The 27,369-nt window shown below is 37.7% G+C and overlaps 1 protein-coding gene across 4 annotated transcripts in view; it reads left to right on the top strand.

Moving 5' to 3' along the window:
* Nucleotides 1-1,308: 1,308 nt before the first annotated feature.
* Nucleotides 1,309-27,369, top strand: part of Dph5 (diphthine methyl ester synthase) — a 60,446-nt gene continuing 34,385 nt past the window's right edge. Inside the window, exons 1-3 of one of the 4 annotated variants that reach the window (XM_070088354.1) lie at nt 1,309-1,410; nt 3,117-3,272; nt 4,226-4,408. In XM_070088354.1, the coding sequence (XP_069944455.1) occupies nt 3,135-3,272; nt 4,226-4,408 (321 nt within the window). In that variant the 5' untranslated portion in view covers nt 1,309-1,410; nt 3,117-3,134. The other 3 variants (XM_070088363.1, XM_053784695.2, XM_070088352.1) reach the window with 3 other exon arrangements.

Raw genomic sequence — 27,369 nt, 5'->3', positions numbered from 1 at the left:
AATACCCTTGTGATTTTAGTCCACAGATTTATCTCATTTGGGCATACCCAAAAACACTTCCCTGTTTTAATACTGCTTGTAGCTAGTTCTTGGATATCTGCACAAGGGGCGTGACACCAATTTCCACAGAAATGACAATTTATGCATGTGGAAGCCCGTTTGTTTGACTGACCACAGACTACACACAGCTTCAAGATTGATGGACTGAACACATCGACTCAAGGTTGAGGGACTGATTACCTCATTCTCCTCCTGTTCTTCAAGTTTCTCCTTCGTATGGACTGATGAAGCCACTGTGTGGCGAAACGTTTCCTCAATGAAGATTCCCAAGAGTTGTATATGTGTCTAATTTATCAACATGTCGGTTCTCTGAATCATTCATCTACAAATCTCCTTGCCAACCTCAACAGAACACATGACCATAACACAAGGCATAGATCACTCTTTGATGTTCCTCGTGTCCATCTCACACTATGCAAAAACTCAATGCACATAAAAGGCCCTAAAATCTGGAATTCATTACCTGTAAATATAAAAGAAACACTACCTGTTTATAAATTCAAGTCTCTTCTCAAAGATCACCTACTCACCCAAAACCAAATAAATACTGAATAACTGAACCTTATAAATTGTATATCTTAAATGTTTCTCACAATTATATCACATAAATGTTAAACCTAAAACCGAATCTAACTTTATTATTTTTTAAATACACTACCTAACAGAATACTCCATACGACTGAATGTACAACAATGCATGCAACCATATGACCTGTCTTTGTAATACTCACTTGTGCTTTATAGTAATCTGTTTACATTAATGTTTTATCACTGATTTCATCATTGCTTAGTTAATCTTAAGTTAATTTTAAGCCAGCCCGTAATGCTATGCATAGTATAAGTGGCTTTGGCATGCTGCTCTTATCTGTATTTTTTTGTACCTCTGTATGTGTGCTCAAATTAATCTAAGTCTGCTCGAAATGCCTAGCCATGCTAGGTGTCCTAGTGGCCCCCTCTGTAATTAGTATTTTATAACATGTAAACCACACAATACCCAAAACCTGTAAACCCCACATTGTAACCCTTATAGAGAATAAACTTGAATTGAATTGAGTTGAATTGTGTTGACGCTGCAGGAAATATGTCTGGAATTTGAAGACAACGTTTTTCTGGGATTAAATTATATCGTAAAGATAAAAAAATCAATGAAGTGTGGCAAGCAGCCACGTGAAATTGCCATTTTACATAGTAAAATATGTAAAAGAAAAGTTCAATACTGTGTAAATGTGTTCTATAATGAGTATTTATCTTTAAATAAGTTTAAGTTAAAAGGACGACAGTGGTGTAGGGCCCAGGGCGATACTGATGATCTCTTTGTCTTGTGATATTACAACAATTTTACCACTGGGGGTACGAAATTAGTCGAGTTTTATTAAAGCTGTCACTCTTATCTCTTGATGTGTGGAGGCACCGATGGCCTTTCTCTGCAGGTCACCCTGAGGGAAGTTTTTTAGTTAAGAGTAAGAGAATGTTGAGGGAGAGCAGCCAGGTGGACCACATGCTGCTGCTGCTGCTACTTTGAACATTACTGTCTGGTATTGTTTTTTTAAACTCGTGATATATGGGTGTTGAACTTGCCGTGAACACTGTGAATATTCAACATCACTCCTGTAAATAAGTGTTTAGACTTAAATAGTAGCAAAGGACGTAGAACAGCGCTAAAGTGAAGTAATTGTGTGTTAAACTTCGCTTAAAGTGTAAAGGATGGTGTTTGAATGGTGAAGTCTCGTTAAATAAAGTAACCATACAAGGGCACAACAGTAGGACTATTGTGGCATATACTAGACAGGTTTTTCCTCTAAGTAACCGGTCATAATTTGCCAGCCTATTGTGAAACTACCTGAAGTATTAGCTTGTATCATTGCCTTTGTTATCCCTTCTTCAGAAGGTACTTACATGTAATTATTCAGACAACTTTACGAAGTGAAATAATAAACTAGGCAGTTAGTAAGAAAGTTTATTCAGGTACAGGTACACATAAATACAGTTACAGAAATTATGCATACGTACCAGCATCAGTAGATCACCTAGGATAACCCCCAAAAAATCTGAGTGACTTATTTCCATTGGGGTCCTTGTAATAACTTATTATTTAAAGAATGAACGGTTATATACTAGGAATAAGGTAAATGAGTTATGTATTTAGTAATTATAATGGTGATGATTTGGTTGTAAGATGAGCGCTGGGTATTAACTAATGTTGCTCCTCAGCAAATTTTGCATTAATGAAATATAGTTTAACGTGTGCACTATTGAGTGGATTTTACATTGCTGATGTGTTGTACAAATGGTAAGAAACCTAACCTGATAAAACCCACCAAATCCAACCTAAGATAACTTAACCTTACTCTGCCAACGGTCTTTATGTTCGCTGTGATTGGCCAGGCATCACTAAGCATTCCGCTCATTAGTAGTTCTTCGAAGGAGTGGTTTTTGATCCAAGGAATTACTTTTTTTCCTGGTTCAAACCTGAGTGCCTTACATGCCCTTTAAGTTGCTATATGACCCCTTGAATGTATTAATAAAGTGCTAAGCATTGATTAGTTCTGATGTTCTGCTTGTGCAAAAAAAAAAAAATTGCTTTTGTTAGTATCTCCCCAAATAAGAATTTGCCCAAGAAATAACTTTACTCCATGGTGTAGTTAACTTGTTCTTATTATAAACTTGCTGTATAGCCCTTGTGGCTTAGCGCTTCTTTTTGATTATAATAATAATTATTATAAACTTATAAGCTCTGTCTGATTTCTGCTGTGAGGCATCCTTCAATGATTTTGATTTCATTTAAGAATTTACAGCCTAAAATTGCTAACATTTATTTATGTTTATTTGAATTTTGGTGTGACTGACCAGGTTAAGCTCACGATTAAGAATATTACTGCCTTTATTATGAAGTAATTTATTCCATTCCTTTATAACTGTTCATGTATGTTCAGTGCTTGATTGCATACATTAGACTCTGCAAAGTTATATTTACTTATGCTTGTTCCATATTCATGTTTTCTGCTCTGGCATGCTGTTAATGGTTCATCATTAAATAACTTGTAATTTCTTTCCAGGTTTAGTAAATAAAGGTTATGGTATTTTACCTCATTGGTCTGGGGTTGGGTGACCCCCACGATGTGACAGTGCGGGGGTTGGAGGTCATTAAGAAGTGTCAACGAGTCTACTTGGAAGCATACACCTCAATTATCAGTGGTGGAAAGGAGGCATTGGTCAGTTATGAGCTGTATTGATGTGCACTTCCTTAATTTTACATTATGTAATGTGCAGAACAACCACTGTGAAAGGATAGTGACATTCCAAGCACTTTCTTGACTTCTCACATTATCAAGGAACTATAAAAGCATTACATCAAAGGAAGGCATATAAAGGGTCGAGACCACACCTCACCATGACATCCCACAACAAAGCAACACCTGAAGTGCGATAACACCCGACTCATAAGAAAGGAACAACACTGCAGCAGGCCCGTTGGCCCAACTAGGCAGGTCCTTCACGACATCCCACTTGATACAACATTGAGAAAGTTGTATCAAGCAAGTCCATGGTCGACAGGAATATAATTGAATCTCATTTCATAAAAAGCAGTTTTGAAAATAATATGAATATTTCCTTTGGTTTATATAAATTAGATTCATTTATAATTAATAAAATTTGGGAAGAATTTAATAATACATTGGACAAATAATAAATCTTAATTCTTGGGCAGAGTACTGGGTCTGGGCAAATATTTTTTTTAGTGGGTTGTCGTGAAGGACCTGTCTAGTTGGGCCAATGGGCCTGCTGCAGTGTTCTTCCTTTCTTGTGAATCTGGTGTCGTCGAGCGTCAGGTGTTGCTTTGTTGTGGGATGTGATGGTGAGGTGTGGTCTTGACCCTTTATATGCCTTCCTTTGATGTAATGCTTTTATAGTTCCTTGATAATGTGAGAAGTCACGAATGCGCTTGGAATTTCACTATCCTTTCACAGTGGTTGTTTTGCATATTTTGATATTGCCTGTTTACTGTGATCTTATTGCATTATGTAATACATTTACACCCATATGTTTATTGTATATAGTGTATGTTTGTAATTTTATCATATTGATGTATGAATTTTAATAGTAAATTAGTCTATATGTATTTAAATCTGAAATGTAATATACATAATCTCATTTGAAATTTCAGGAGAAATTTTATAATCGTGAGGTTATTTTGGCTGATCGGGAGCAGGTGGAGCAGGCATCAGATGACCTGTTTGTAGGTGCTGGGTCAATTGATGTTGCATTACTGGTGGTTGGAGACCCACTTGGTGCCACCACACATACAGATCTGAAGCTGCGTGCCCACCAGTTGGGTATTCCTGTTGAGGTCAAGTTACTTTTATAATTGCCTCTCTTATGCCATTAATACTTCTATCTTTACTTTCATACATTTATTTATTTTAATTTATAATGCTATTCTTTTTGATTGTTAATAAAATCTGAATTTATTGATAACATATGCTGTAAAGATTAGGTGTTACTTTCATTTTGTCCTTTAATTGTTTCTGAAGCATTTTCATTAACATGGTATTAGTACATTTTCTGCATGTTACTAAATTCTTATAGCTTGTGGCTTATCTTCTCATAATATTGAAGCCACCATGGCTTGCATACACACACCTTCTAAACCTTCAGTCCAACATTTCTGTATCTTCCCTTTTAACATATCAATTTCAATTATGAACACAATGGCACTATTACCATGAGTATAATATTATGGCAATCTATCCTTTAAGTTCATCATTAAATCACATGACTTATATTTTACCGACCTTAACGCAGTAATAATAATAATAATAATAATACAGTGGACCTCCGGATAACGATATTGTTTCAATCCAGAAGTCTGTTTGGGTGCCGTTATAGACCGAATTTGTTCCCATAAGAGATATTGTGAATTAGATTAGTCTGTTTCAGACCCCCAAAAATACACCTACAAAAGCACTTACAAAAATGCACTTACATAATTGGTCGAGTTGGGAGCTGATTGTTATGCGGGGGTCCACTGTAATCTACAAGTACATAATACAACTGATGCAGACCCTGCTGACCTCATTGGCATACTATATAGAAATCTCCTGGTTATGCAGAGCATTTTGGGCAACTTAGATTAAAGATAAAGATAAAAATTTTATTTTGGTCCAAGTCATACCAACACGTCGTCGTAAGCTCCTCTCTTCGATGTGCGGGTTATTTGTGTATTGTTCCAATCATGGTATTGTGCTTTTTTTGTTATTTGTGTTTACTATTTTGATTTGTTAAGTACAAAGAAAGCCACTATCATGCCAGGGCATTTTCAGGATGCGACCCACACCAGTTGGCTAATGCCCAGGTACCTATTTACTATTAGGTGAACAGGCAGCAGATGTAAGGAAACATGTTTAGCATTTCACCCTTGTCAGGGATCAATAAGTTATACTTACAAAAATGTGAACTATAAGTTCACATTTATGCCACCACACACGTCTAGTAGGTTCGCATCCTGCATGTGCAAGTACCCTTGCATGGCAAGGGTACTTGCCATGGTTACTCTCTCCAAGAAGTTTCCTTGATGCCATTGAGGGATTCTTGATGCAAAGAGTTGGATCTCTCCTCTCCTTGGATTGAATCTAATTGCCTCTTAATTTCCCAGGTGCTTTATGACCCTGTGGGTTTAGTGCTTGGTCCAAATACTATATTAATAATAATAATAATAGTAATATTAATATAAATAATAATTGGCATGGGTATTCTCATCCCTTATATAAATGATATGGGTGTCTTGCTTCACGTGACCTTCATTTATGTAAATTTGCTATCATGCTATTCTCATTTATATAGAAAATTCTGTATGTATGATATATGCTTGCTGTATGCAATTTGTGTGGTTCACAAAACTTCTTAAATATTTTGTGGAATTAATGTTGATGGCCTAAATGAGCTTAGTACAGCTGTCTAGGTAATGGAATGCACCTATTTCATAAAGCAAGGGGTAAACTTGTATGTCTATCTCCACTAACCTCTGCATGAGGGCTTTTCAAAACTAAGTGAGTGTAAAACAGAAACCTGTAATTGTTTTGCATGATGGTAGGATTTCTGGTGTCTTTTTTTCTGTCTCATAAACATGCAAGATTTCAGGTACGTCTTGCTACTACTTTTTACACTTAGGTCACACTACACATACATGTGCAAGCATATACGTATATATATACACACACACCCCTCTGGGTTTTCTTCTATTTTCTTACTAGTTCTTTTTCTTGTTTATTTCCTGTTATCTCCATGGGGAAATGGAACAGAATTCTTCCTCCGTAAGCCATGCGTGTTGTAAGAGGCGACTAAAATGCTGGGAGCAAGGGGCTAGTAACCCCTTCTCCTCTATAAATTACTAAATTTAAAAAGAGAAACTTTTGTTTTTCTTTCTGGGCCACCCTGCCTCGGTGGGATACGGCCGGTTTGTTGAAAGAAAGAAAGATATATATATTTGTTTTTTTTTTTCAACAAACCGGCCGTATCCCACAAAGTCAGGGTGGCCCAAAAAGAAAAACAAAAGTTCCTCTTTTTAAATTTAGTAATTTATACAGGAGAAGGGGTTACTAGCCCCTTGCTCCTGGCATTTTAGTCGCCTCTTAAAACATACATAGCTTACGGAGGAAGAATTCTGTTCCACTTCCCCATGGAGATAAGAGGAAATAAACAAGAACAAGAACTAGTAAGAAAATAGAAGAAAACCCAGAGGGGTGTGTATATATATGCTTGTACATATATGTGTAGTGTGACCCAACTGTAAGTAGAAGTAGCAAGACGTTCCTGAAATCTTGCATGTGTATGAGACAGAAAAAAAGACAAAAGCAATCCTACCATCGAATAAAACAATTACAGGCTTCTGTTTTACACTCACTTGGCAGGACGGTAGTACCTCCCTGGACAGTTGCTGTCTACCAACCTACTACCTAGGATATATATATATATATATTTTTTTTTTTTTCAACAAGTCGGTCGTCTCCCACCGAGGCAGGGTGACCCAAAAAAAAAGAAAGAAAATCCCCAAAAAGAAAATACTTTCATCATCATTCAACACTTTCACCACACACACACATTATCACTGCTTTTGCAGAGGTGGTCAGAATACAACAGTTTAGAAGCATATACGTATAGAGATACACAACATATCCCTCCAAACTGCCAATATCCCAAACCCCTCCTTTAAAGTGCAGGCATTGTACTTCCCATTTCCAGGACTCAAGTCCGACTATATGAAAATAACCGGTTTCCCTGAATCCCTTCACTAAATATTACCCTGCTCACACTCCAACAGATCGTCAGGTCCCAAGTATCATTCGTCTCCATTCACTCCTATCTAACACGCTCATGCACGCTTGCTGGAAGTCCAAGCTCCTCACCCACAAAACCTCCCCTACCCCTTCCTTCCAACCCTTTCGAGGACGACCCCTACCCCTCTTTCCTTCCCCTATAGATTTATATGCTTTCCATGTCATTCTACTTTGATCCATTCTCTCTAAATGACCAAACCACCTCAACAACCCCTCTTCTGCCCTCTGACTAATGTTTTTATTACTCCACACCTTCTCCTAATTTCCACACTCCGAATTTTCTGCATAATATTTACACCACACATTGCCCTTAGACAGGACATCTCCACTGCCTCCAACCGTCTCCTCGCTGCTGCATTTACCACCCAAGCTTCACATCCATATAAGAGTGTTGGTACTACTATACTTTCATACATTCCCTTCTTTGTCTCCATAGATAACGTTTTTTGACTCCACATATACCTCAACGCACCACTCACCTTTTTTCCCTCATCAATTCTATGATTAACCTCATCCTTCATAAATCCATCCGCCGACACGTCAACTCCCAAGTATCTGAAAACATTCACTTCTTCCATACTCCTCCTCCCCAATTTGATATCCAATTTTTCTTTATCTAAATCATTTGATACCCTCATCACCTTACTCTTTTCTATGTTCACTTTCAACTTTCTACCTTTACACACATTCTCAAACTCATCCACTAACCTTTGCAATTTTTCTTTAGAATCTCCCATAAGCACAGTATCATCAGCAAAAAGTAACTGTCAATTCACATTTTGAATTTGATTCCCCAAAATTTAATCCCACCCCTCTCCCGAACACCCTAGCATTTACTTCTTTTACAACCCCATCTATAAATATATTAAACAACCATGGTGACATTACACATCCCTGTCTAAGACCTACTTTTACCGGGAAGTATTCTCCCTCTCTTCTACACACCCTAACCTGAGCCTCACTATCCTCATAAAAGCTCTTTACAGCATTTAGTAACTTAACACCTATTCCATATACTTGCAACATCTGCCACATTGCTCCTCTATCCACTCTATCATATGCCTTTTCTAAATCCATAAATGCAATAAAAACTTCCCTACCTTTATCTAAATACTGTTCACATATATGCTTCAATGTAAACACTTGATCTACACATCCCCTACCCACTCTGAAGCCTCCTTGCTCGTCCGCAATTCTACATTCTGTCTTGCCTCTAATTCTTTCAATTATAACCCTACCGTATACTTTTCCTGGTATACTCAGTAAACTTATTCCTCTATAATTTTTACAATCTCTTTTGTCCCCTTTCCCTTTATATAAAGGGACTATACATGCTCTCCGCCAATCCCTAGGTACCTTCCCCTCTTTCATACATTTATTAAACAAAAGTACCAACCACTCCAACATTATATCCCCCCCTGCTTTTAACATTTCTGTCATGATCCCATCAGTTCCAGCTGCTTTACTCCCTTTCATTCTACGTAATGCCTCACGTACCTCCACCACACTTACATTCTGTTCTTCTTCACTCCTAAAAGATGGTATACCTCCCTGGCCAGTGCATGAAATTACCGCCTCCCTTTCTTCCTCAACATTTAAAAGTTCCTCAAAATATTCTCGCCATCTACCTAATACCTCCCTCTCCCCATCTACTAACTCCCCTACTCTGTTTTTAACGGACAAATCCATACTTTCCCTAGGCTTTCTTAACTTGTTTAACTCACTCCAAAATTTTTTCTTATTTTCATTAAAATTTCTTGACAGTGCCTCTCCCACTCTTTCATCTGCTCTCCTTTTGCACTCTCTCACCACTCTCTTCACCTTTCTTTTACTCTCCATATACTCTGCTCTTCTTATAACACTTCTGCTGTGTAAAAACCTCTCATAAGCTACCTTTTTCTCTTTTATCACACCCTTTACTTCATCATTCCACCAATCACTCCTCTTTCCTCCTGCCCCCACCCTCCTATAACCACAAACTTCTGCCCCACATTCTAATACTGCATTTTTAAAACTTTTCCAACCCTCTTCAACCCCCCCACTACTCATCTTTGCACTAGCCCACCTTTCTGCCAATAGTCGCTTATATCTCGCCCGAACTTCCTCCTCCCTTAGTTTATACACTTTCACCTCCCTCTTACTTGTTGTTGCCACCTTCCTCTTTTCCCATCTACCTCTTATTCTAACTGTAGCTACAACTAAATAATGATCTGATAAATCAGTTGCCCCTCTATAAACATGTACATCCTGGAGCCTACCCATCAACCTTTTATCCACCAATACATAATCTAACAAACTACTTTCATTACGTGCTACATCATACCTTGTATATTTATTTATCCTCTTTTTCATAAAATATGTATTACTTATTACCAAATTTCTTTCTACACATAGCTCAATTAAAGGCTCCCCATTTACATTTACCCCTGGCACCCCAAATTTACCTACTACTCCCTCCATAACATTTTTATGCACTTTAGCATTGAAATCCCCAACCACCATTACTCTCACACTTGATTCAAAACTCCCCACGCATTCACTCAACATTTCCCAGAATCTCTCTCTCTCCTCTACACTTCTCTCTTCTCCAGGTGCATATACGCTTACTATAACCCACTTTTCACATCCAATCTTTATTTTACTCCACATAATCCTTGAATTTATGCATTTGTAATCCCTCTTTTCCTGCCATAGCTTATCCTTCAACATTATTGCTACTCCTTCTTTAGCTCTAACTCTATTTGAAACCCCTGATCTAATCCCATGTATTCCTCTCCATTGAAACTCTCCCACCCCCTTCAGCTTTGTTTCGCTTAAAGCCAGGACATCCAGTTTCTTCTCATTCATAACATCCACAATCATCTCTTTCTTATCATTTGCACAACATCCACGCACATTCAGACTTCCCACTTTGACAATTTTCTTCTTCTTATTCTTTTTAGTAATCTTTACAGGAAAAGGGGTTACTAGCCCATTGTTCCCGGCATTTTAGTTGACTTTTACAACACGCATGGGTTACGGAGGAAAGATTCTTATTCCACTTCCCCATGGATATAAAAGGAAAAGTAATAAGACCAAGAACTATTAAGATAAAATCAAAGAAAACTCAGATGAGTGTGTATAAATAAACATGTACATGTATGTGTAGTGTGACCTAAGTGTAAGTAGAAGTAGCAAGATGTACCTGTAATCTTGCATATTTATGAGACAGACGAAAGACACCAGCAATCCTACCATCATGTAAAACAATTACAGGCTTTCGTTTTACACTCACTTGGCAGGACGGTAGTACCTCCCTGGGTGGGTGCTGTCTACCAACCTACTACATATATATATATATATATATATATATATATATGTCGTGCCGAATATGTAAAACTGGTCAATTAGCAAGAACTCATTTAAAATTAAGTCCTTTCTAAAATTTTCTCTTATACGTTTAAAGAAAAATTTTTTTCATTAATGTTGATGTAAAAATTTTTAATTTGGCACCAAAAGGAACTTAGAAAACTTACCTAACCTTATTATAACACGAACAATTTATTTTAGCCTAACCCAACTATATATATATTAGATTTGTTTACAATAATTTAATACTAAACAAACAAAGTGAAACATTTTTCTCGTTAGGTTCAGAATGAATTTGGCGAAATTATTGCATACACAAATTTTCACTTGTCCTATATGGCAAAATGAGCGTTGCTTTTTAAGCCAAGATCGCAAGTTCTGCCTATTCGGCACGACATATATATATATATATATATATATATATATATATATATATATATATATATATATATATATATATATATATATATATATATATATATATACATATATATACGTATATATACGTATATATACGTATATATACGTATATATACGTATATATACGTATATATACGTATATATACGTATATATACGTATATATACGTATATATACGTATATATATGTATATATACGTATATATACGTATATATACGTATATATACGTATATATATAGTATACGTATATATATATATACGTATATATATATATATACGTATATATATATATACGTATATATATATATATACGTATATATATATATACGTATATATATATATATATAACTATATATATATATATATACTTTATATATATATATATATATATATATATATATATATATATATATATCTTTCTTTCTTTCAACACACCGGCCGTATCCCACCGAGGCGGGGTGGCCCAAAAGGAAAAACGAAAGTTTCTCCTTTTACATTTAGTAATATATACAGGAGAAGAGGTTACCAGCCCCTTGCTCCCGGCATTTTAGTCGCCTCTTACAACACGCATGGCTTACGGAGGAAGAATTCTGTTCCACTTCCCCATGGAGATAAGAGGAAATAAACAAGAATAAGAACTAGAAAGAAAATAGAAGAAAACCCAGAGGGGTGTGTATATATGTGCTTGTACATGTATGTGTAGTGTGACCTAAGTGTAAGTAGAAGTAGCAAGACGTACCTGAAATCTTGCATGTTCATGAGACAGAAAAAAGGACACCAGCAATCCTACCATCATGTAAAACAATCACAGGCTTTCGTTTTACACTCACTTGGCAGGACGGTAGTACCTCCCTGGGCGGTTGCTGTCTACCAACCTACTACCTATATATATATATATATATATATATATATATATATATATATATATATATATATATATATATAAAGGAGTGGTTTGGGATATTGGCAGTTTGGAGGGATATGTTGTGTATCTTTATACGTATATGCTTCTAAACTGTTGTATTCTGGGCACCTCTGCAAAAGCAGTGATAATGTGTGAGTGTAGTGAAAGTGTTGAATGATGATGAAAGTATTTTCTTTTTGGGGATTTTCTTTCTTTTTTGGGTCACCCTGCCTCGGTGGGAGACGACCGACTTGTTGAAAAAAAAAAAAAAAAAAAAAATATATATATATATATATATATATATATATATATATATATATATATATATATATATATATATATATATATATATATATATATATATGTATGTATATATATATGTCGTGCCGAATATGTAAAACTGGTCAATTAGCAAGAACTCATTTAAAATTAAGTCCTTTCTAAAATTTTCTCCTATACGTTTAAAGATATATTTTTTTCATTAATGTTAATGTAAATTTTTTTAATTTTGCACCAAAACAATCTTAGAAAACTTACCTAACCTTATTATAACAAGAACAATTTATTTTAGCCTAACCCAACTAAATATATTTTAGATTTGTTTACAATAATTTAATACTAAACAAACACAGTGAAATATATTTTTTTCGTTAGGTTCAGAATGATTTTGGCGAAATTATTGCATACACAAATTTTCGCTTGTCCCATATGGCAAGATGAGCCTTGCTACTTAAGCCAAGATCGCAAGTTCTGCCTATTCGGCACGACATATATATATATATATATATATATATATATATATATATATATATATATATATATATATATATATTAGATTATGTATTGGTGGATAAAAGGTTGATGGGTAGGCTCCAGGATGTACATGTTTATAGAGGGGCAACTGATATATCGGATCATTATTTAGTTGTAGCTACAGTTAGAGTAAGAGGTAGATGGGAAAAGAGGAAGGTGGCAACAACAAGTAAGAGGGAGGTGAAAGTGTATAAACTAAGGGAGGAGGAAGTTCGGGTGAGATATAAGCGACTATTGGCAGAAAGGTGGGCTAGTGCAAAGATGAGTAGTGGGGGGGTTGAAGAGGGTTGGAATAGTTTTAAAAATGCAGTATTAGAATGTGGGGCAGAAGTTTGTGGTTATAGGAGGGTGGGGGCAGGAGGAAAGAGGAGTGATTGGTGGAATGATGAAGTAAAGGGTGTGATAAAAGAGAAAAAGGTAGCTTATGAGAGGTTTTTACAAAGCAGAAGTGTTATAAGAAGAGCAGAGTATATGGAGAGTAAAAGAAAGGTAAAGAGAGTGGTGAGAGAGTGCAAAAGGAGAGCAGATGATAGAGTGGGAGAGGCACTGTCAAGAAATTTTAATGAAAATAAGAAAAAATTTTGGAGTGAGTTAAACAAGTTAAGAAAGCCTAGGGAAAATATGGATTTGTCAGTTAAAAACAGAGTAGGGGAGTTAGTAGATGGGGAGATGGAGGTATTGGGAAGATGGCGAGAATATTTTGAGGAACTTTTAAATGTTAAGGAAGAAACAGAGGCAGTAATTTCATGCACTGGTCAGGGAGGTATACCATCTTTTAGGAGTGAAGAAGAGCAGAATGTAAGTGTGGGGGAGGTACGTGAGGCATTACGTAAAATGAAAGGGGGTAAAGCAGCTGGAACTGATGGGATCATGACAGAAATGTTAAAAGCAGGGGGGGATATAGTGTTGGAGTGGTTGGTACTTTTGTTTAATAAATGTATGAAAGAGGGGAAGGTACCTAGGGATTGGCAGAGAGCATGTATAGTCCCTTTATATAAAGGGAAAGGGGACAAAAGAGACTGTAAAAATTATAGAGGAATAAGCTTACTGAGTATACCAGGAAAAGTGTACGGTAGGGTTATAATTGAAAGAATTAGAGGTAAGACAGAATGTAGGATTGCGGATGAGCAAGGAGGTTTTAGAGTGGGTAGGGGATGTGTAGATCAGGTGTTTACATTGAAGCATATATGTGAACAGTATTTAGATAAAGATAGGGAAGTTTTTATTGCATTTATGGATTTAGAAAAGGCATATGATAGAGTGGATAGAGGAGCAATGTGGCAGATGTTGCAAGTATATGGAATAGGTGGTAAGTTATTAAATGCTGTAAAGAGTTTTTATGAGGATAGTGAGGCTCAGGTTAGGGTGTAGAAGAGAGGGAGACTACTTCCCGGTAAAAGTAGGTCTTAGACAGGGATGTGTAATGTCACCATGGTTGTTTAATATATTTATAGATGGGGTTGTAAAGGAAGTAAATGCTAGGGTGTTTGGGAGAGGGGTGGGATTAAATTATGGGGAATCAAATTCAAAATGGGAATTGACACAGTTACTTTTTGCTGATGATACTGTGCTTATGGGAGATTCTAAAGAAAAATTGCAAAGGTTAGTGGATGAGTTTGGGAATGTGTGTAAAGGTAGAAAGTTGAAAGTGAACATAGAAAAGAGTAAGGTGATGAGGGTGTCAAATGATTTAGATAAAGAAAAATTGGATATCAAATTGGGGAGGAGGAGTATGGAAGAAGTGAATGTTTTCAGATACTTGGGAGTTGACGTGTCGGCGGATGGATTTATGAAGGATGAGGTTAATCATAGAATTGATGAGGGAAAAAAGGTGAGTGGTGCGTTGAGGTATATGTGGAGTCAAAAAACGTTATCTATGGAGGCAAAGAAGGGAATGTATGAAAGTATAGTAGTACCAACACTCTTATATGGGTGTGAAGCTTGGGTGGTAAATGCAGCAGCGAGGAGACGGTTGGAGGCAGCGGAGATGTCCTGTTTAAGGGCAATGTGTGGTGTAAATATTATGCAGAAAATTCGGAGTGTGGAAATTAGGAGAAGGTGTGGAGTTAATAAAAGTATTAGTCAGAGGGCAGAAGAGGGGTTGTTGAGGTGGTTTGGTCATTTAGAGAGAATGGATCACAGTAGAATGACATGGAAAGCATATAAATCTATAGGGGAAGGAAGGCGGGGTAGGGGTTGTCCTCGAAAGGGTTGGAGAGAGGGGGTAAAGGAGGTTTTGTGGGTAAGGGGCTTGGACTTCCAGCAAGCGTGCGTGAGCGTGTTAGATAGGAGTGAATGGAGACGAATGGTACTTGGGACCTGACGATCTGTTGGAGTGTGAGCAGGGTAATATTTAGTGAAGGGATTCAGGGAAACCGGTTATTTTCATATAGTCGGACTTGAGTCCTGGAAATGGGAAGTACAATGCCTGCACTTTAAAGGAGGGGTTTGGGATATTGGCAGTTTGGAGGGATATGTTGTGTATCTTTATATGTTTATGCTTCTAGACTGTTGTATTCTGAGCACCTCTGCAAAAACAGTGATAATGTGCGAGTGTGGTGAAAGTGTTGAATGATGATGAAAGTATTTTCTTTTTGGGGATTTTCTTTCTTTTTTGGGTCACCCTGCCTCGGTGGGAGACGGCCGACTTGTTGAAAAAAAAAAAAAAAAAAAAAAATATATAATACAGAGACCTACCATCCGACTTACGACCGAGTTCGGTTCCGAGAAACCGGTCGTAAGTCGAACTTTACTAAATATCAACAAAAGATTTTTGTAATTATTTTTGTAATTATTGTTTTATTTTGGTATTTCATGTTTTACTTTACTTTTTATGTTGTTAGTACTGTATTTTATACTGTAAGGCTTAGGATAAACACTGTACAACACAAATAGTTGTTTATTTCCTAGAAATTTGGCATAAAAAACACGGTCGTAAGTCGAGCAGGCCGTAAGTCGGATGGTAGGTATATATATATATACAGTGGTCCCTCGTTGTTTGTAATTAATCCGTTCCTGGAGCCGTTACTATAAACGAAATTTACGATTTACGAATAAATTTTCCCCATAAGAAATAATGTAAATACAATTAATCCGTTCCTGACACCCAGAAGTATTAAAACAAAAAATTTTTTAACATGAAATATGCATGTAGTACATAAAGAATACAATGGGAAATGATGAATGAAAGATTAACAGCATAACACTTACCTTTATTGGAGATTCTTCTTAGTGTATGGGAGACTGGAGGAGGAGAGGGAGTGGATTGTTAATAGTTTGGAAGGGGAATCCCCTTCCATCAACACCTCAGGTACCATTTGCTTTTCTGGGGTTCTCTTCTCTGTTTCTTAATGCCACTAGGACCACCTTGAGAATCACTGGAGTCCTGTCTCACAAAATAACTGTGGAGAGAGCTCTGTTTCTGGCGTCTCTTTAACACTTCCCTAAAATGGCCCAAGACTTTGTCACAGTACATGTTGCCAACCTGGCTTGCAACAACCTTGTTAGGGTGATGTTTCTCCATAAAGCTTTCCATCTTACCCCACATAGTAAAAATCTCTTTAATTTCTGAAGAAGGCACCTTCTTCCATCTCTCTTCCTCCTCCTCTGCAGCAAGATTCTGAGCTGCGATGTGTTGCTCTTCCTGCTGAAGCTCTTGCAGCTCCTCAGTGGTGAGCTCTTCATTGTGGTCTTCCACCAATTCTTCCACATCCTCCAAACTCACATCCAACCCCATGGAACTCCCCAGTGCCACAATTGATTTTACAACAGACGTAGGCTCATTAGGGTCAGTCCCAAATTCTTCAAAATCCCTCTTGTCGACACAATCTGGCCACAATTTTCTCCAGGCAGAGTTCAAAGTCCTGGTAGTCACTCCCTCCCAAGCCATACCTATAAGGGTTATGCAGTGGAGGATGCTGAAGTGTTCTCTCCAAAATTCCCTTAGGGTCAAGTGAGTGTCTGTTGTCACAGTCAAGCACCTGTGAAACATAGCGTTTGTGTAGAGTTTTTTAAAGTTTGCAATAACCTGCTGGTCCATGGGTTGGAGGAGAGCAGTGGTATTCAGGGGCAAGAACTTTACTGTGATGAACCCAAACTCCTCGAAAATTAGGTCATCCAAGTTTGGAGGATGAGCAGGTGCATTGTCCATTACTAGCAGGCACTTGAGATCCAATTTCTTTTCCAGGAGATACTCCTTCACACTAGGGCCAAACACTTCATTGAACCACTCGATGAAAATTTCCCTCGTGACCCATGCCTTACTATTAGATTTCCAAAACACACACAATTTGCTCTTCAAAACATTGTTTTTCCTGAACACTCTGGGATTTTCAGAATGGTACACTAGTAATGGCTTCACTTTGAAATCCCCACTAGCATTAGCACAGAACATTAGCGTCAGCCTGTCTTTCATAGGCTTGTGTCCTGGCATTGCCTTTTCCTCTTGTGTAATGAAGGTCCTCTTTGGCATTTTCTTCCAAAAGAGGCCTGTTTTGTCACAATTGAACACTTGTTCAGGTTTCAGTCCTTCAGCCTCTATGTACTCCTGGAATTCATGCACATATTTTTCAGCCGCCTTGTGGTCCGAACTGGCAGCCTCACCATGCCTTACCACACTGTGTATGCCAGTACGGTTCTTAAATCTCTCAAACCAGCCTTTGCTGGCCTTAAATTCACTCACTTCACCACTATTTGCAGGCAATTTCTTTACCAAATCTTCATGCAACTGCCTAGCCTTTTCACAAATAAACGAAGTCATAAGAGTATCTCCTGCTAATTGTTTTTCATTTATCCACACCAATAATAACTTCTCAACCTCTTCCAGTACTAGTGATCTCATTTTTGTCAGCATAGTTACTCCCTTTGCAACAACAGCATCCTTTATTTCATTTTTCTTGGCCACTATGGAACATAAGGTTGTGTAGGGTTTCTTATACATCCTGGACAGTTCGGCCACACTTGTACCACTTTCATATTGTTCAATGATGGTTTTCTTAAATTCAATCGTATTTCTCACCTTCTTTACCACAGGCTTGGCACTAGGAGCTTTCTTTGGAACCATGTTAGCTTATTTAGTACTTGCAATCACTAAAATAAATGGAATATTATGAAATATTTCGCTGGAGCACGTGAGGGGACCTTTGCTCACTGGTAAACAATGCCAGACTGGCTGCCGCCCTGGCTCACGCCGTGGGTACGCGTCCCGGACGAACTACAACTCGCGAGTCAACCTATGAAAAGCGAGTCCATGTTTATACGAAAATACCTCTATGATTGGTGAATTTTACGATTGCCGGGAACTATGAAAAGCAGGGGACCACTGTATATATATATATATAAATATATATATATATATATATATATATATATATATATATATGTATATATATATATATATATATATATATATATATATATATATATATATATATATATATATATATATATATATATATATATATATTATATATATATATATATATATATATAAAGGGTTGGAGAGAGGGGGTAAAGGAGGTTTTGTGGGCAAGGGGCTTGGACTTCCAGCAAGCGTGCGTGAGCGTGTTAGATAGGAGTGAATGGAGACGAATGGTACTTGGGACCTGACGATCTGTTGGAGTGTGAGCAGGGTAATATTTAGTGAAGGGATTCAGGGAAACCGGTTATTTTCATATAGTCGGACTTGAGTCCTGGAAATGGGAAGTACAATGCATGCACTTTAAAGGAGGGGTTTGGGATATTGGCAGTTTGGAGGGATATGTTGTGTATCTTTATATGTGTATGCTTCTAGACTGTTGTATTCTGAGCACCTCTGCAAAAACAGTGATAATGTGCGAGTGTGGTGAAAGTGTTGAATGATGATGAAAATATTTTCTTTTTGGGGATTTTCTTTCTTTTTTGGGTCACCCTGCCTCAGTGGGAGACGGCCGACTTGTTGAAAAAAAAAAATATATATATATATATATATATATATATATATATATATATATATATATATATATATATATATATATATATATATATATATATATATATATTATATATATATATATATATATATTTATATATTATATATATATATATATATATATATATATATATATATATATATATATATATATATATATATATATATACAGTGGACCCCCGCATAACGATGGCATCACATAGCGATTATTTCGCATACCGCTTACTTTAATTGCAAAAATTTTGCCTCGCATACCGCTTAAAAACCCGCTTACCGATTTTCGTCCGAGACGCTTCCAATGTGCGGCCTGAGCCACGCTCACATGTTCCGCCGGTGGCATTGTTTACCAGCCAGCCTCCGCAATAACATCCAAGCATACAATCGGAATATTTCGTATTATTACAGTGTTTTCGGTGCTGTTTCTGGAAAATAAGTGACCATGGGCCCCAAGAAAGCTTCTAGTGCCAACCCTGTGGTAAAAAGGGTGAGAATTAGTATGGAAATTAAGAAAGATTTTGAAGGGTTTGGGGCTAACCCTGAGAAGCCTATGCCAGTTGTGGAATCCATTGTGCCTACTTCAAAAATTAAGGAAATGTGTGCACAGTGGGTTGAACTGCAAACCTTTATGGATGAAAATCACCCTGACACAGCTGTTGCAAGCCGTGCTGGTGACTATTTCAATGACAATGTTGTGGCCCATTTTAGACAAATCGTAAAGGAACGGGAGGTACAGAGCTCTATGGACAGATTTGTTGTGCGACAGAGGTCCAGTGACTCTCAAGCTGGTCCTAGTGGCATTAAAAGAAGAAGGGAAGTAACCCCGGAAAAGGACTTGCTACCTCAAGTCCTAATGGAAGGGGATTCCCCTTCTAAACAGTAAGAAGATAATGCTCTCCCCTCCTCCCATCCCATCAATCATCACCAGATCTTCAATAAAAGTAAGTGTCATGTAAGTGTGCATGCCTTTTTCAGTTTGTGTGTATTAAAATTAACATTTCATGTGGTAAAAAAATTTTTTTTTCATACTTTTGGGTGTCTTGCACGGATTAATTTTATTTCCATTATTTCTTATGGGGAAAATTCATTCACATAACGATTATTTCGCATAACGATTACCCCTCTTGCACGGATTAAAATCGTTAACCGGGGGTCCACTGTATATATATATATATATATATATATATATATATATATTCATGCACTGGTCAGGGAGGTATACCATCTTTTAGGAGTGAAGAAGAGCAGAATGTAAGTGTGGGGGAGGTACGTGAGGCATTATGTAGAATGAAAGGGGGTAAAGCAGCTGGAACTGATGGGATCATGACAGAAATGTTAAAAGCAGGGGGGATATAGTGTTGGAGTGGTTGGTACTTTTGTTTAATAAATGTATGAAAGAGGGGAAAGTACCTAGGGATTGGCGGAGAGCATGTATAGTCCCTTTATACCTGGAGTTTACCTGGAGAGAGTTCCAGGGGTCAACGCCCCCGCGGCCCGGTCTGTGACCAGGCCTCCTGGTGGATCAGAGCCTGATCAACCAGGCTGTTGCTGCTGGCTGCACGCAAACCAACGTACGAGCCACAGCCCGGCTGGTCAGGAACCGACTTTAGGTGCTTGTCCAGTGCCAGCTTGAAGACTGCCAGGGGTCTGCTGGTAATCCCCCTTATGTATGCTGGGAGGCAGTTGAACAGTCTCGGGCCCCTGACACTTATTGTATGGTCTCTTAACGTGCTAGTGACACCCCTGCTTTTCATTGGGGGGATGTTGCATCGTCTGCCAAGTCTTTTGCTTTCGTAGTGAGTGATTTTCGTGTGCAAGTTCGGTACTAGTCCCTCTAGGATTTTCCAGGTGTATATAATCATGTATCTCTCCCGCCTGCATTCCAGGGAATACAGTTTTAGGAACCTCAAGCGCTCCCAGTAATTGAGGTGTTTTATCTCCGTTATGCGCGCCGTGAAGGTTCTCTGTACATTTTCTAGGTCAGCAATTTCACCTGCCTTGAAAGGTGCTGTTAGTGTGCAGCAATATTCCAGCCTAGATAGAACAAGTGACCTGAAGAGTGTCATCATGGGCTTGGCCTCACTAGTTTTGAAGGTTCTCATTATCCATCCTGTCATTTTTCTAGCAGATGCGATTGATACAATGTTATGGTCCTTGAAGGTGAGATCCTCCGACATGATCACTCCCAGGTCTTTGACGTTGGTGTTTCGCTCTATTTTGTGGCCATAATTTGTTTTGTACTCTGATGAAGATTTAATTTCCTCGTGTTTACCATATCTGAGTAATTGAAATTTCTCATCGTTGAACTTCATATTGTTTTCTGCAGCCCACTGAAAGATTCGGTTGATGTCCGCCTGGAGCCTTGCAGTGTCTGCAATGGAAGACACTGTCATGCAGATTCGGGTGTCATCTGCAAAGGAAGACACGGTGCTGTGGCTGACATCCTTGTCTATGTCAGATATGAGGATGAGGAACAAGATGGGAGCGAGTACTGTGCCTTGTGGAACAGAGCTTTTCACTGTAGCTGCTTCGGACTTTACTCTGTTGACGACTACTCTCTGTGTTCTGTTAGTGAGGAAATTATAGATCCATCGACCGACTTTTCCTGTTATTCCTTTAGCACGCATTTTGTGCGCTATTACGCCATGGTCACACTTGTCGAAGGCTTTTGCAAAGTCTGTATATATTACATCTGCATTCTTTTTGTCTTCTAGTGCATTTAGGACCTTGTCGTAGTGATCCAATAGTTGAGACGACAGGAGCGACCTGTTCTAAACCCATGTTGCCCTGGGTTGTGTAACTGATGGGTTTCTAAATGGGTGGTGATCTTACTTCTTAGGACCCTTACAAAGATTTTTATGATATGGGATGTTAGTGCTATCGGTCTGTAGTTCTTTGCTGTTGCTTTACTGCCCCCTTTGTGGAGTGGGGCTATGTCTGTTGTTTTTAGTAACTGGGGAAGATGGGTATTAATAAAGGGGATATTAATAAGGTGAAGAAGTGACTTCTGTGCTCTCCGTGGACTGAACCAAGATGCCCTCCATCGAGCAACTTTACCAGCAGCTTAAGGAAGAATTGAGAGTAGCGAAGATGGAGATTCGGCGACTGACCGAGGAAAACAAGAAGATTTGTAGTAGTCCTCCTGTTTTGAGTCCTCAGGTCAAGAAGGGAAACTGGTCAGTGGCTGGACAGCATGGAACGAAGTTGACGATCAAGAAGACGAGTGGAAAGGTAGAAACGATGAAGAAGAAAGAGACTGCTGTGGAAACTGTTGTGGAAACATCTAATGCATTCTCCGTGCTACTCGACGAATGTGAGTCGACTACTGGGAACGTCACGACGAACGACACCAAGGAAAGTAAGAATATTGTTGTTGTTGGGGATAGCCACGTTAGATACATGGATAGGACATTCTGCTTGGAGGACAGGAGTTGGAGACAGAGGGTTTGCTTCCCTGGGGCTTGGATGGAGGACATTGTTAGCCGGCTTGACAACATCACGAACGGTAATGGGATCAATCCTATTATTTGCCTCAGTGCTGGAGGCAATGATGTAGGCAAGCGTAGAATTGATTGGCACACTGAGCTAGAAATCTATACAGATATTGACGAATGTATAAATAATTTTCTAAAAAAGACCCAATACCTCTATAACAAGCACTGCCCTAAAAAAACTAAACAGATGACAGCTAAGAGACTGAACAGTCCCTGGCTAACACCCAGCATTCTCAAATCCATAAATACAAAACACCAATATGAAAAACAGTACAGAATGGGTCACATAACCAGAGACCAAACAAAACGTTACTCGTCAATCCTAACCAGCCTGATGAGAAGGGCAAAAAAATTGTATTATGAGAACAGATTATCCAACTTACGAGGTGATATAAAAAAGACCTGGAAAACCCTATCAGAAATTCTGGGAACAAAAAAGATATCATGAAATAGCGAAATAAAATTAGCAAAATCAGATGAACCCCAACTCCCACCAACAGAAACAGCAAACAGACTCAATGATTTCTTCTCCACTATAGGACAAAACCTTGCCAATAAAATCCCAAGCTCAGATACCCCACCAAATGACTACCTCACTGGCAACTACCCGAACACACTGTTCCTAGCTCCGACTAACCCATACGAAGTCTCCCTTATTATCAACGCACTAAAAAACAAGGCAGGAGATTTAAATACCTTACCACCCTTTATATACAAAAAAGTGTCACAAGTGCTATCACCAATCATTGCAACACTCTTTAACAAATCCATTGAATCCTCCACCTTCCCTACAGTACTCAAAATAGCAAGGGTCACCCCGATCCACAAAGGAGGAGACCAAACAGAGTTGAATAACTATAGGCCAATATCCAACTTACACCCTCTCTCAAAAATCTTCAAAAAATTAATTCATAAACGAATCTACTCCTACTTTATCTCCCAAAACATACTCAACCCCTGCCAATTTGGATTCAGGCCTAATAAAAATACTAATGATGCTATTATACACATGCTAGAACATATATACACTGCAATAGAGAAAAAAGAAGTCCCACTGGGGATCTTCATTGACTTACGTAAAGCTTTTGATACAGTTGACCATGACTTGCTCCACGTAAAATTGTCACACTGTGGTATAAGAGGGCACTCCCTCAACTACCTCAAGTCATACCTCAGCAACAGAAGCCAATATGTGTACGCAAATGGGGCAAACTCTTCTGCGCAACCAATTACAGTTGGTGTCCCACAGGGAAGTGTCCTTGGCCCTCTTCTCTTTCTCCTATACATAAATGACCTTCCAAATGCTTCGCAATTACTCAAACCCACACTATTTGCAGATGACACTACATACGTCTTCTCTCACCCGAGCCCAGTCACGCTAGCCAATACTGTAAATACCGAATTACAGAAAATATATACATGGATGAGGACTAACAAACTTACACTAAACATTGACAAAACCTACTTCATTCAGTTTGGTAACAGAGCTACAGATGTCCCTCTTAACATAATGATAAACAGATCACCTATCACAAAGCTAACAGAGGGAAAATTCTTAGGAATCCACCTTGATAATAGACTCAAATTTCATACACATATACAACAAATTTCTAAGAAAATTTCCAAGACTGTAGGCATACTATCGAAGATACGGTACTATGTTCCACAGTCAGCCCTCCTGGCCCTATATCACTCTCTTATTTACCCCTATCTCACCTATGGAATTTGTGCATGGGGCTCAACAACAATTAACCATCTCAGACCACTAATTACCCAACAAAAGGCTGCAGTTAGAATGATAACAAATTCTCACTACAGGCAGCACACTCCACCAATATTCAAAACACTCAACCTACTCACCATACAAAACATCCATACTTATTATTGCACCTATTACATACATAGAACACTTAACTCTGACATTAACCCTCCCCTCAAACATCTCCTTGCCAACCTCAACAGAACACATGACCATAACACAAGGCACAGATCACTCTTTGATGTACCTCGTGTCCATCTCACACTATGCAAAAACTCAATGCACATAAAAGGCCCTAAACTCTGGAATTCATTACCTGTAAATATAAAAGAAACACTACCTGTTTATAAATTCAAGTCTCTTCTCAAAGATCACTTACTCACCCAAAACCAAATAAATACTGAATAACTGAACCTTATAAATTGTATATCTTAAATGTTTCTCACAATTATATCACATAAATGTTAAACCTAAAACCGAATCTAACTTTATTATTTTTTAAATACACTACCTAACAGAATACTTCATACGACTGAATGTACAACAATGCATGCAACCATATGACCTGTCTTTGTAATACTCACTTGTGCTTTATAGTAATCTGTTTACATTAATGTTTTATCACTGATTTCATCATTGCTTAGTTAATCTTAAGTTAATTTTAAGCCAGCCCGTAATGCTATGCATAGTATAAGTGGCTTTGGCATGCTTCTCTTATCTGTATTTTTTTGTACCTCTGTATGTGTGCTCAAATTGTTAATAAATAAATAAATAAATAAATAAATAAATTTAGTTAGAAAGTTCAGGACAGCTATAGACATAATTAGGAAGAAGGGGGGGGGCGCCCTGTTATATGTGGCATTTTACCAAGAAGAGGTGTTAGTAATGAATGGTTGTCCAGAGCAGTTGGTATTAATTGTTGGCTGGATAAACACTGTAAGGATAATGCAGTACCATTCATTGACAACTGGGACAACTTCTATGGCCGAAATGACATGTATGCCAGGGATGGGGTTCACTTATCCAGGGCAGGTGTGGGTTTTCTTGCTAGCTCAGTTGAGGGGGTTGTTAGGACTTTAAACTAGGATTAGTTAGAGGTATGGGTTTAGAAATGATAAATAATGAGTATGGATATATTGGCTTATGCTCTAATATTAAGAATCTTAATAGTAACTGTAATGGAGCAACTCTGGGTAATGATAATTTCAGAAATTGTGTAAAAACAAAGATGAATAGGAAAAATGTGCAGAAGAAAACACATATGATGGTATTTTATGCTAACAGTCGAAGTGCAAGAAATAAAATTAATGAACTACGTTTGGTAGCATGTGCTGGGAACTTTGATATCATTGCATTAACTGAAACATGGTATGATTTAAAGAGTCGGGGTATGATTGCTGAGTGTAATATTCAAGGATTTAAGTTGTTCCATGTGGACAGATATAATGGGAAGGGGGAGGAGTTGCATTATATGTTCGAGAAAATATTAATTGTTGCATAAAAACAGGTATAAAAATAGATGGAGCAGTAACAGAATCTGTTTGGGTGAGTTTGTAGAGGGTCAAGAAAAGCTAATTCTTGGTGTAATATACCGACATCCTGGCTTGGATCACGATAGAGGGACACTTCTTTGGGACGAAATTGTTAGGGCTTCTAGACACAATAACATAGTGATAGTAGGGGACTTTAACTTTAGTCAAATTGATTGGAATTCTTTGACAGGTAATCTTGAGTCCAGTGACTTTATGGAAAGAGTTCAGGACTGTTTTCTGAAGCAGTGCGTAACAGAGCCTACCAGGGGTAATAATTTGCTAGACCTAGTCTTGTCAAATAAGGAAACACTCGTAAATAATCTGGAAATCACTGAAGAGCTTGGCACAAGTGATCACAAATCCATCACTTTTAGCATTAACTGGGAATGCAAGAATAATCATAATACAGTAAAAATCCCTGATTTCCGTTCTGCCGATTATATATATTGGACTTAGGGAACACCTGTCTAATCTTGATTGGGGTTATCCAGCTAATTATTTTATTGACGATGCTCATACTTATGATTATGTTAGGGATCTGCTTTTATGATTTTTTTCTAAATAATGTACACCGTGCCCAGAGTATATACATTCCCCAGAGAGAAATTAGGTCCAATAATAACGATCCCAAATGGGTTAACAGTAGGCTAAAGCATCTATTAGGGGAGAAAAGGGGAATTTATAGGCGCATCAGAAGAGGAGAGGTTAACCTTACTGACCAATATGTTCAGCTTAAAAGAGAAGTAAAAAAGGGGATTAGAAAGGCTAAACGTGACTATGAAATTAGAGTTGCTAATGAATCAAAGACTAATCCAAAGGGGTTCTTTCAAGTGTATAGGACGAAGATGAAGGAAGAAGTAGAACCTCTGAAAATTGGGAATGGACAGCTGATGGATAACGAATTGGAAATGTGTTCCTTATTTAATGACTATTTTTTGTCAGTTTTTACACAGGAAGATGTAAATGAGATTCCAGTAATTAACAATTATTTAGTTCATGATGAATTTAAATTAACTAATATTACTGTCACAAGGGACATGGTTATTAAACAGATAAACAAACTGAAGCAAAATAAGTCCCCGGGACCCGATGAGTTGGTGTCATTACCATCGGGAAAAGATTATCATTTTTTTTTCTCAAATATTTTGCAAAACAGAGACACACTTCAGGATTTGGGGTCTTGACAGTCAAAGGATTAATGCAAAAAATTTTTAATTTGTTGAGTAAAAATTAGATATCACTTTAACACCAGACTGAGCACCTTATTTAGCACCTGATATTTCACCTGATATTGCACAAATGTTAACAAAGCCTGTAAACAAGAAGTGTATAAAGATCTGTATTAAATAGTAAAAAACAGAGTTTATCAAGGTAAGACTTTAAAGAAATAATGTATGCTCCTCTTAACCAAACAGAACCGTGCTCAGTACATTTCAGTATCACTTTATTTGGAGAATAATGGAATATAGTGGATTAAGTGAATTTCGTGAAGTTAAAAGGAGTTAATTCATACCAGACAAGTGAAGTAAGGCACTATTTGTTCAGTAATAAAAAGAACTGGGTACATGGCACTATGTGGGACAGTGTTGATTTGATCAGTTGGTTAATCTGACACTGTCAGTCCAGTGACTCTAAGGAAACTCGATGGATCTTGGTCATTAGTTATTTCATACCTGTGACTGTGTCTGAATGTCTCATTATGATTATGCAATGAGTGACACATTGTTTAATTTTTTCCTTG

The sequence above is a fragment of the Cherax quadricarinatus genome, chromosome 2 (assembly GCF_038502225.1).
Source record: "Cherax quadricarinatus isolate ZL_2023a chromosome 2, ASM3850222v1, whole genome shotgun sequence".
In the NCBI taxonomy this organism is placed as follows: domain Eukaryota; kingdom Metazoa; phylum Arthropoda; class Malacostraca; order Decapoda; family Parastacidae; genus Cherax; species Cherax quadricarinatus.
This window is presented reverse-complemented; position numbering and strand designations above follow the sequence as displayed.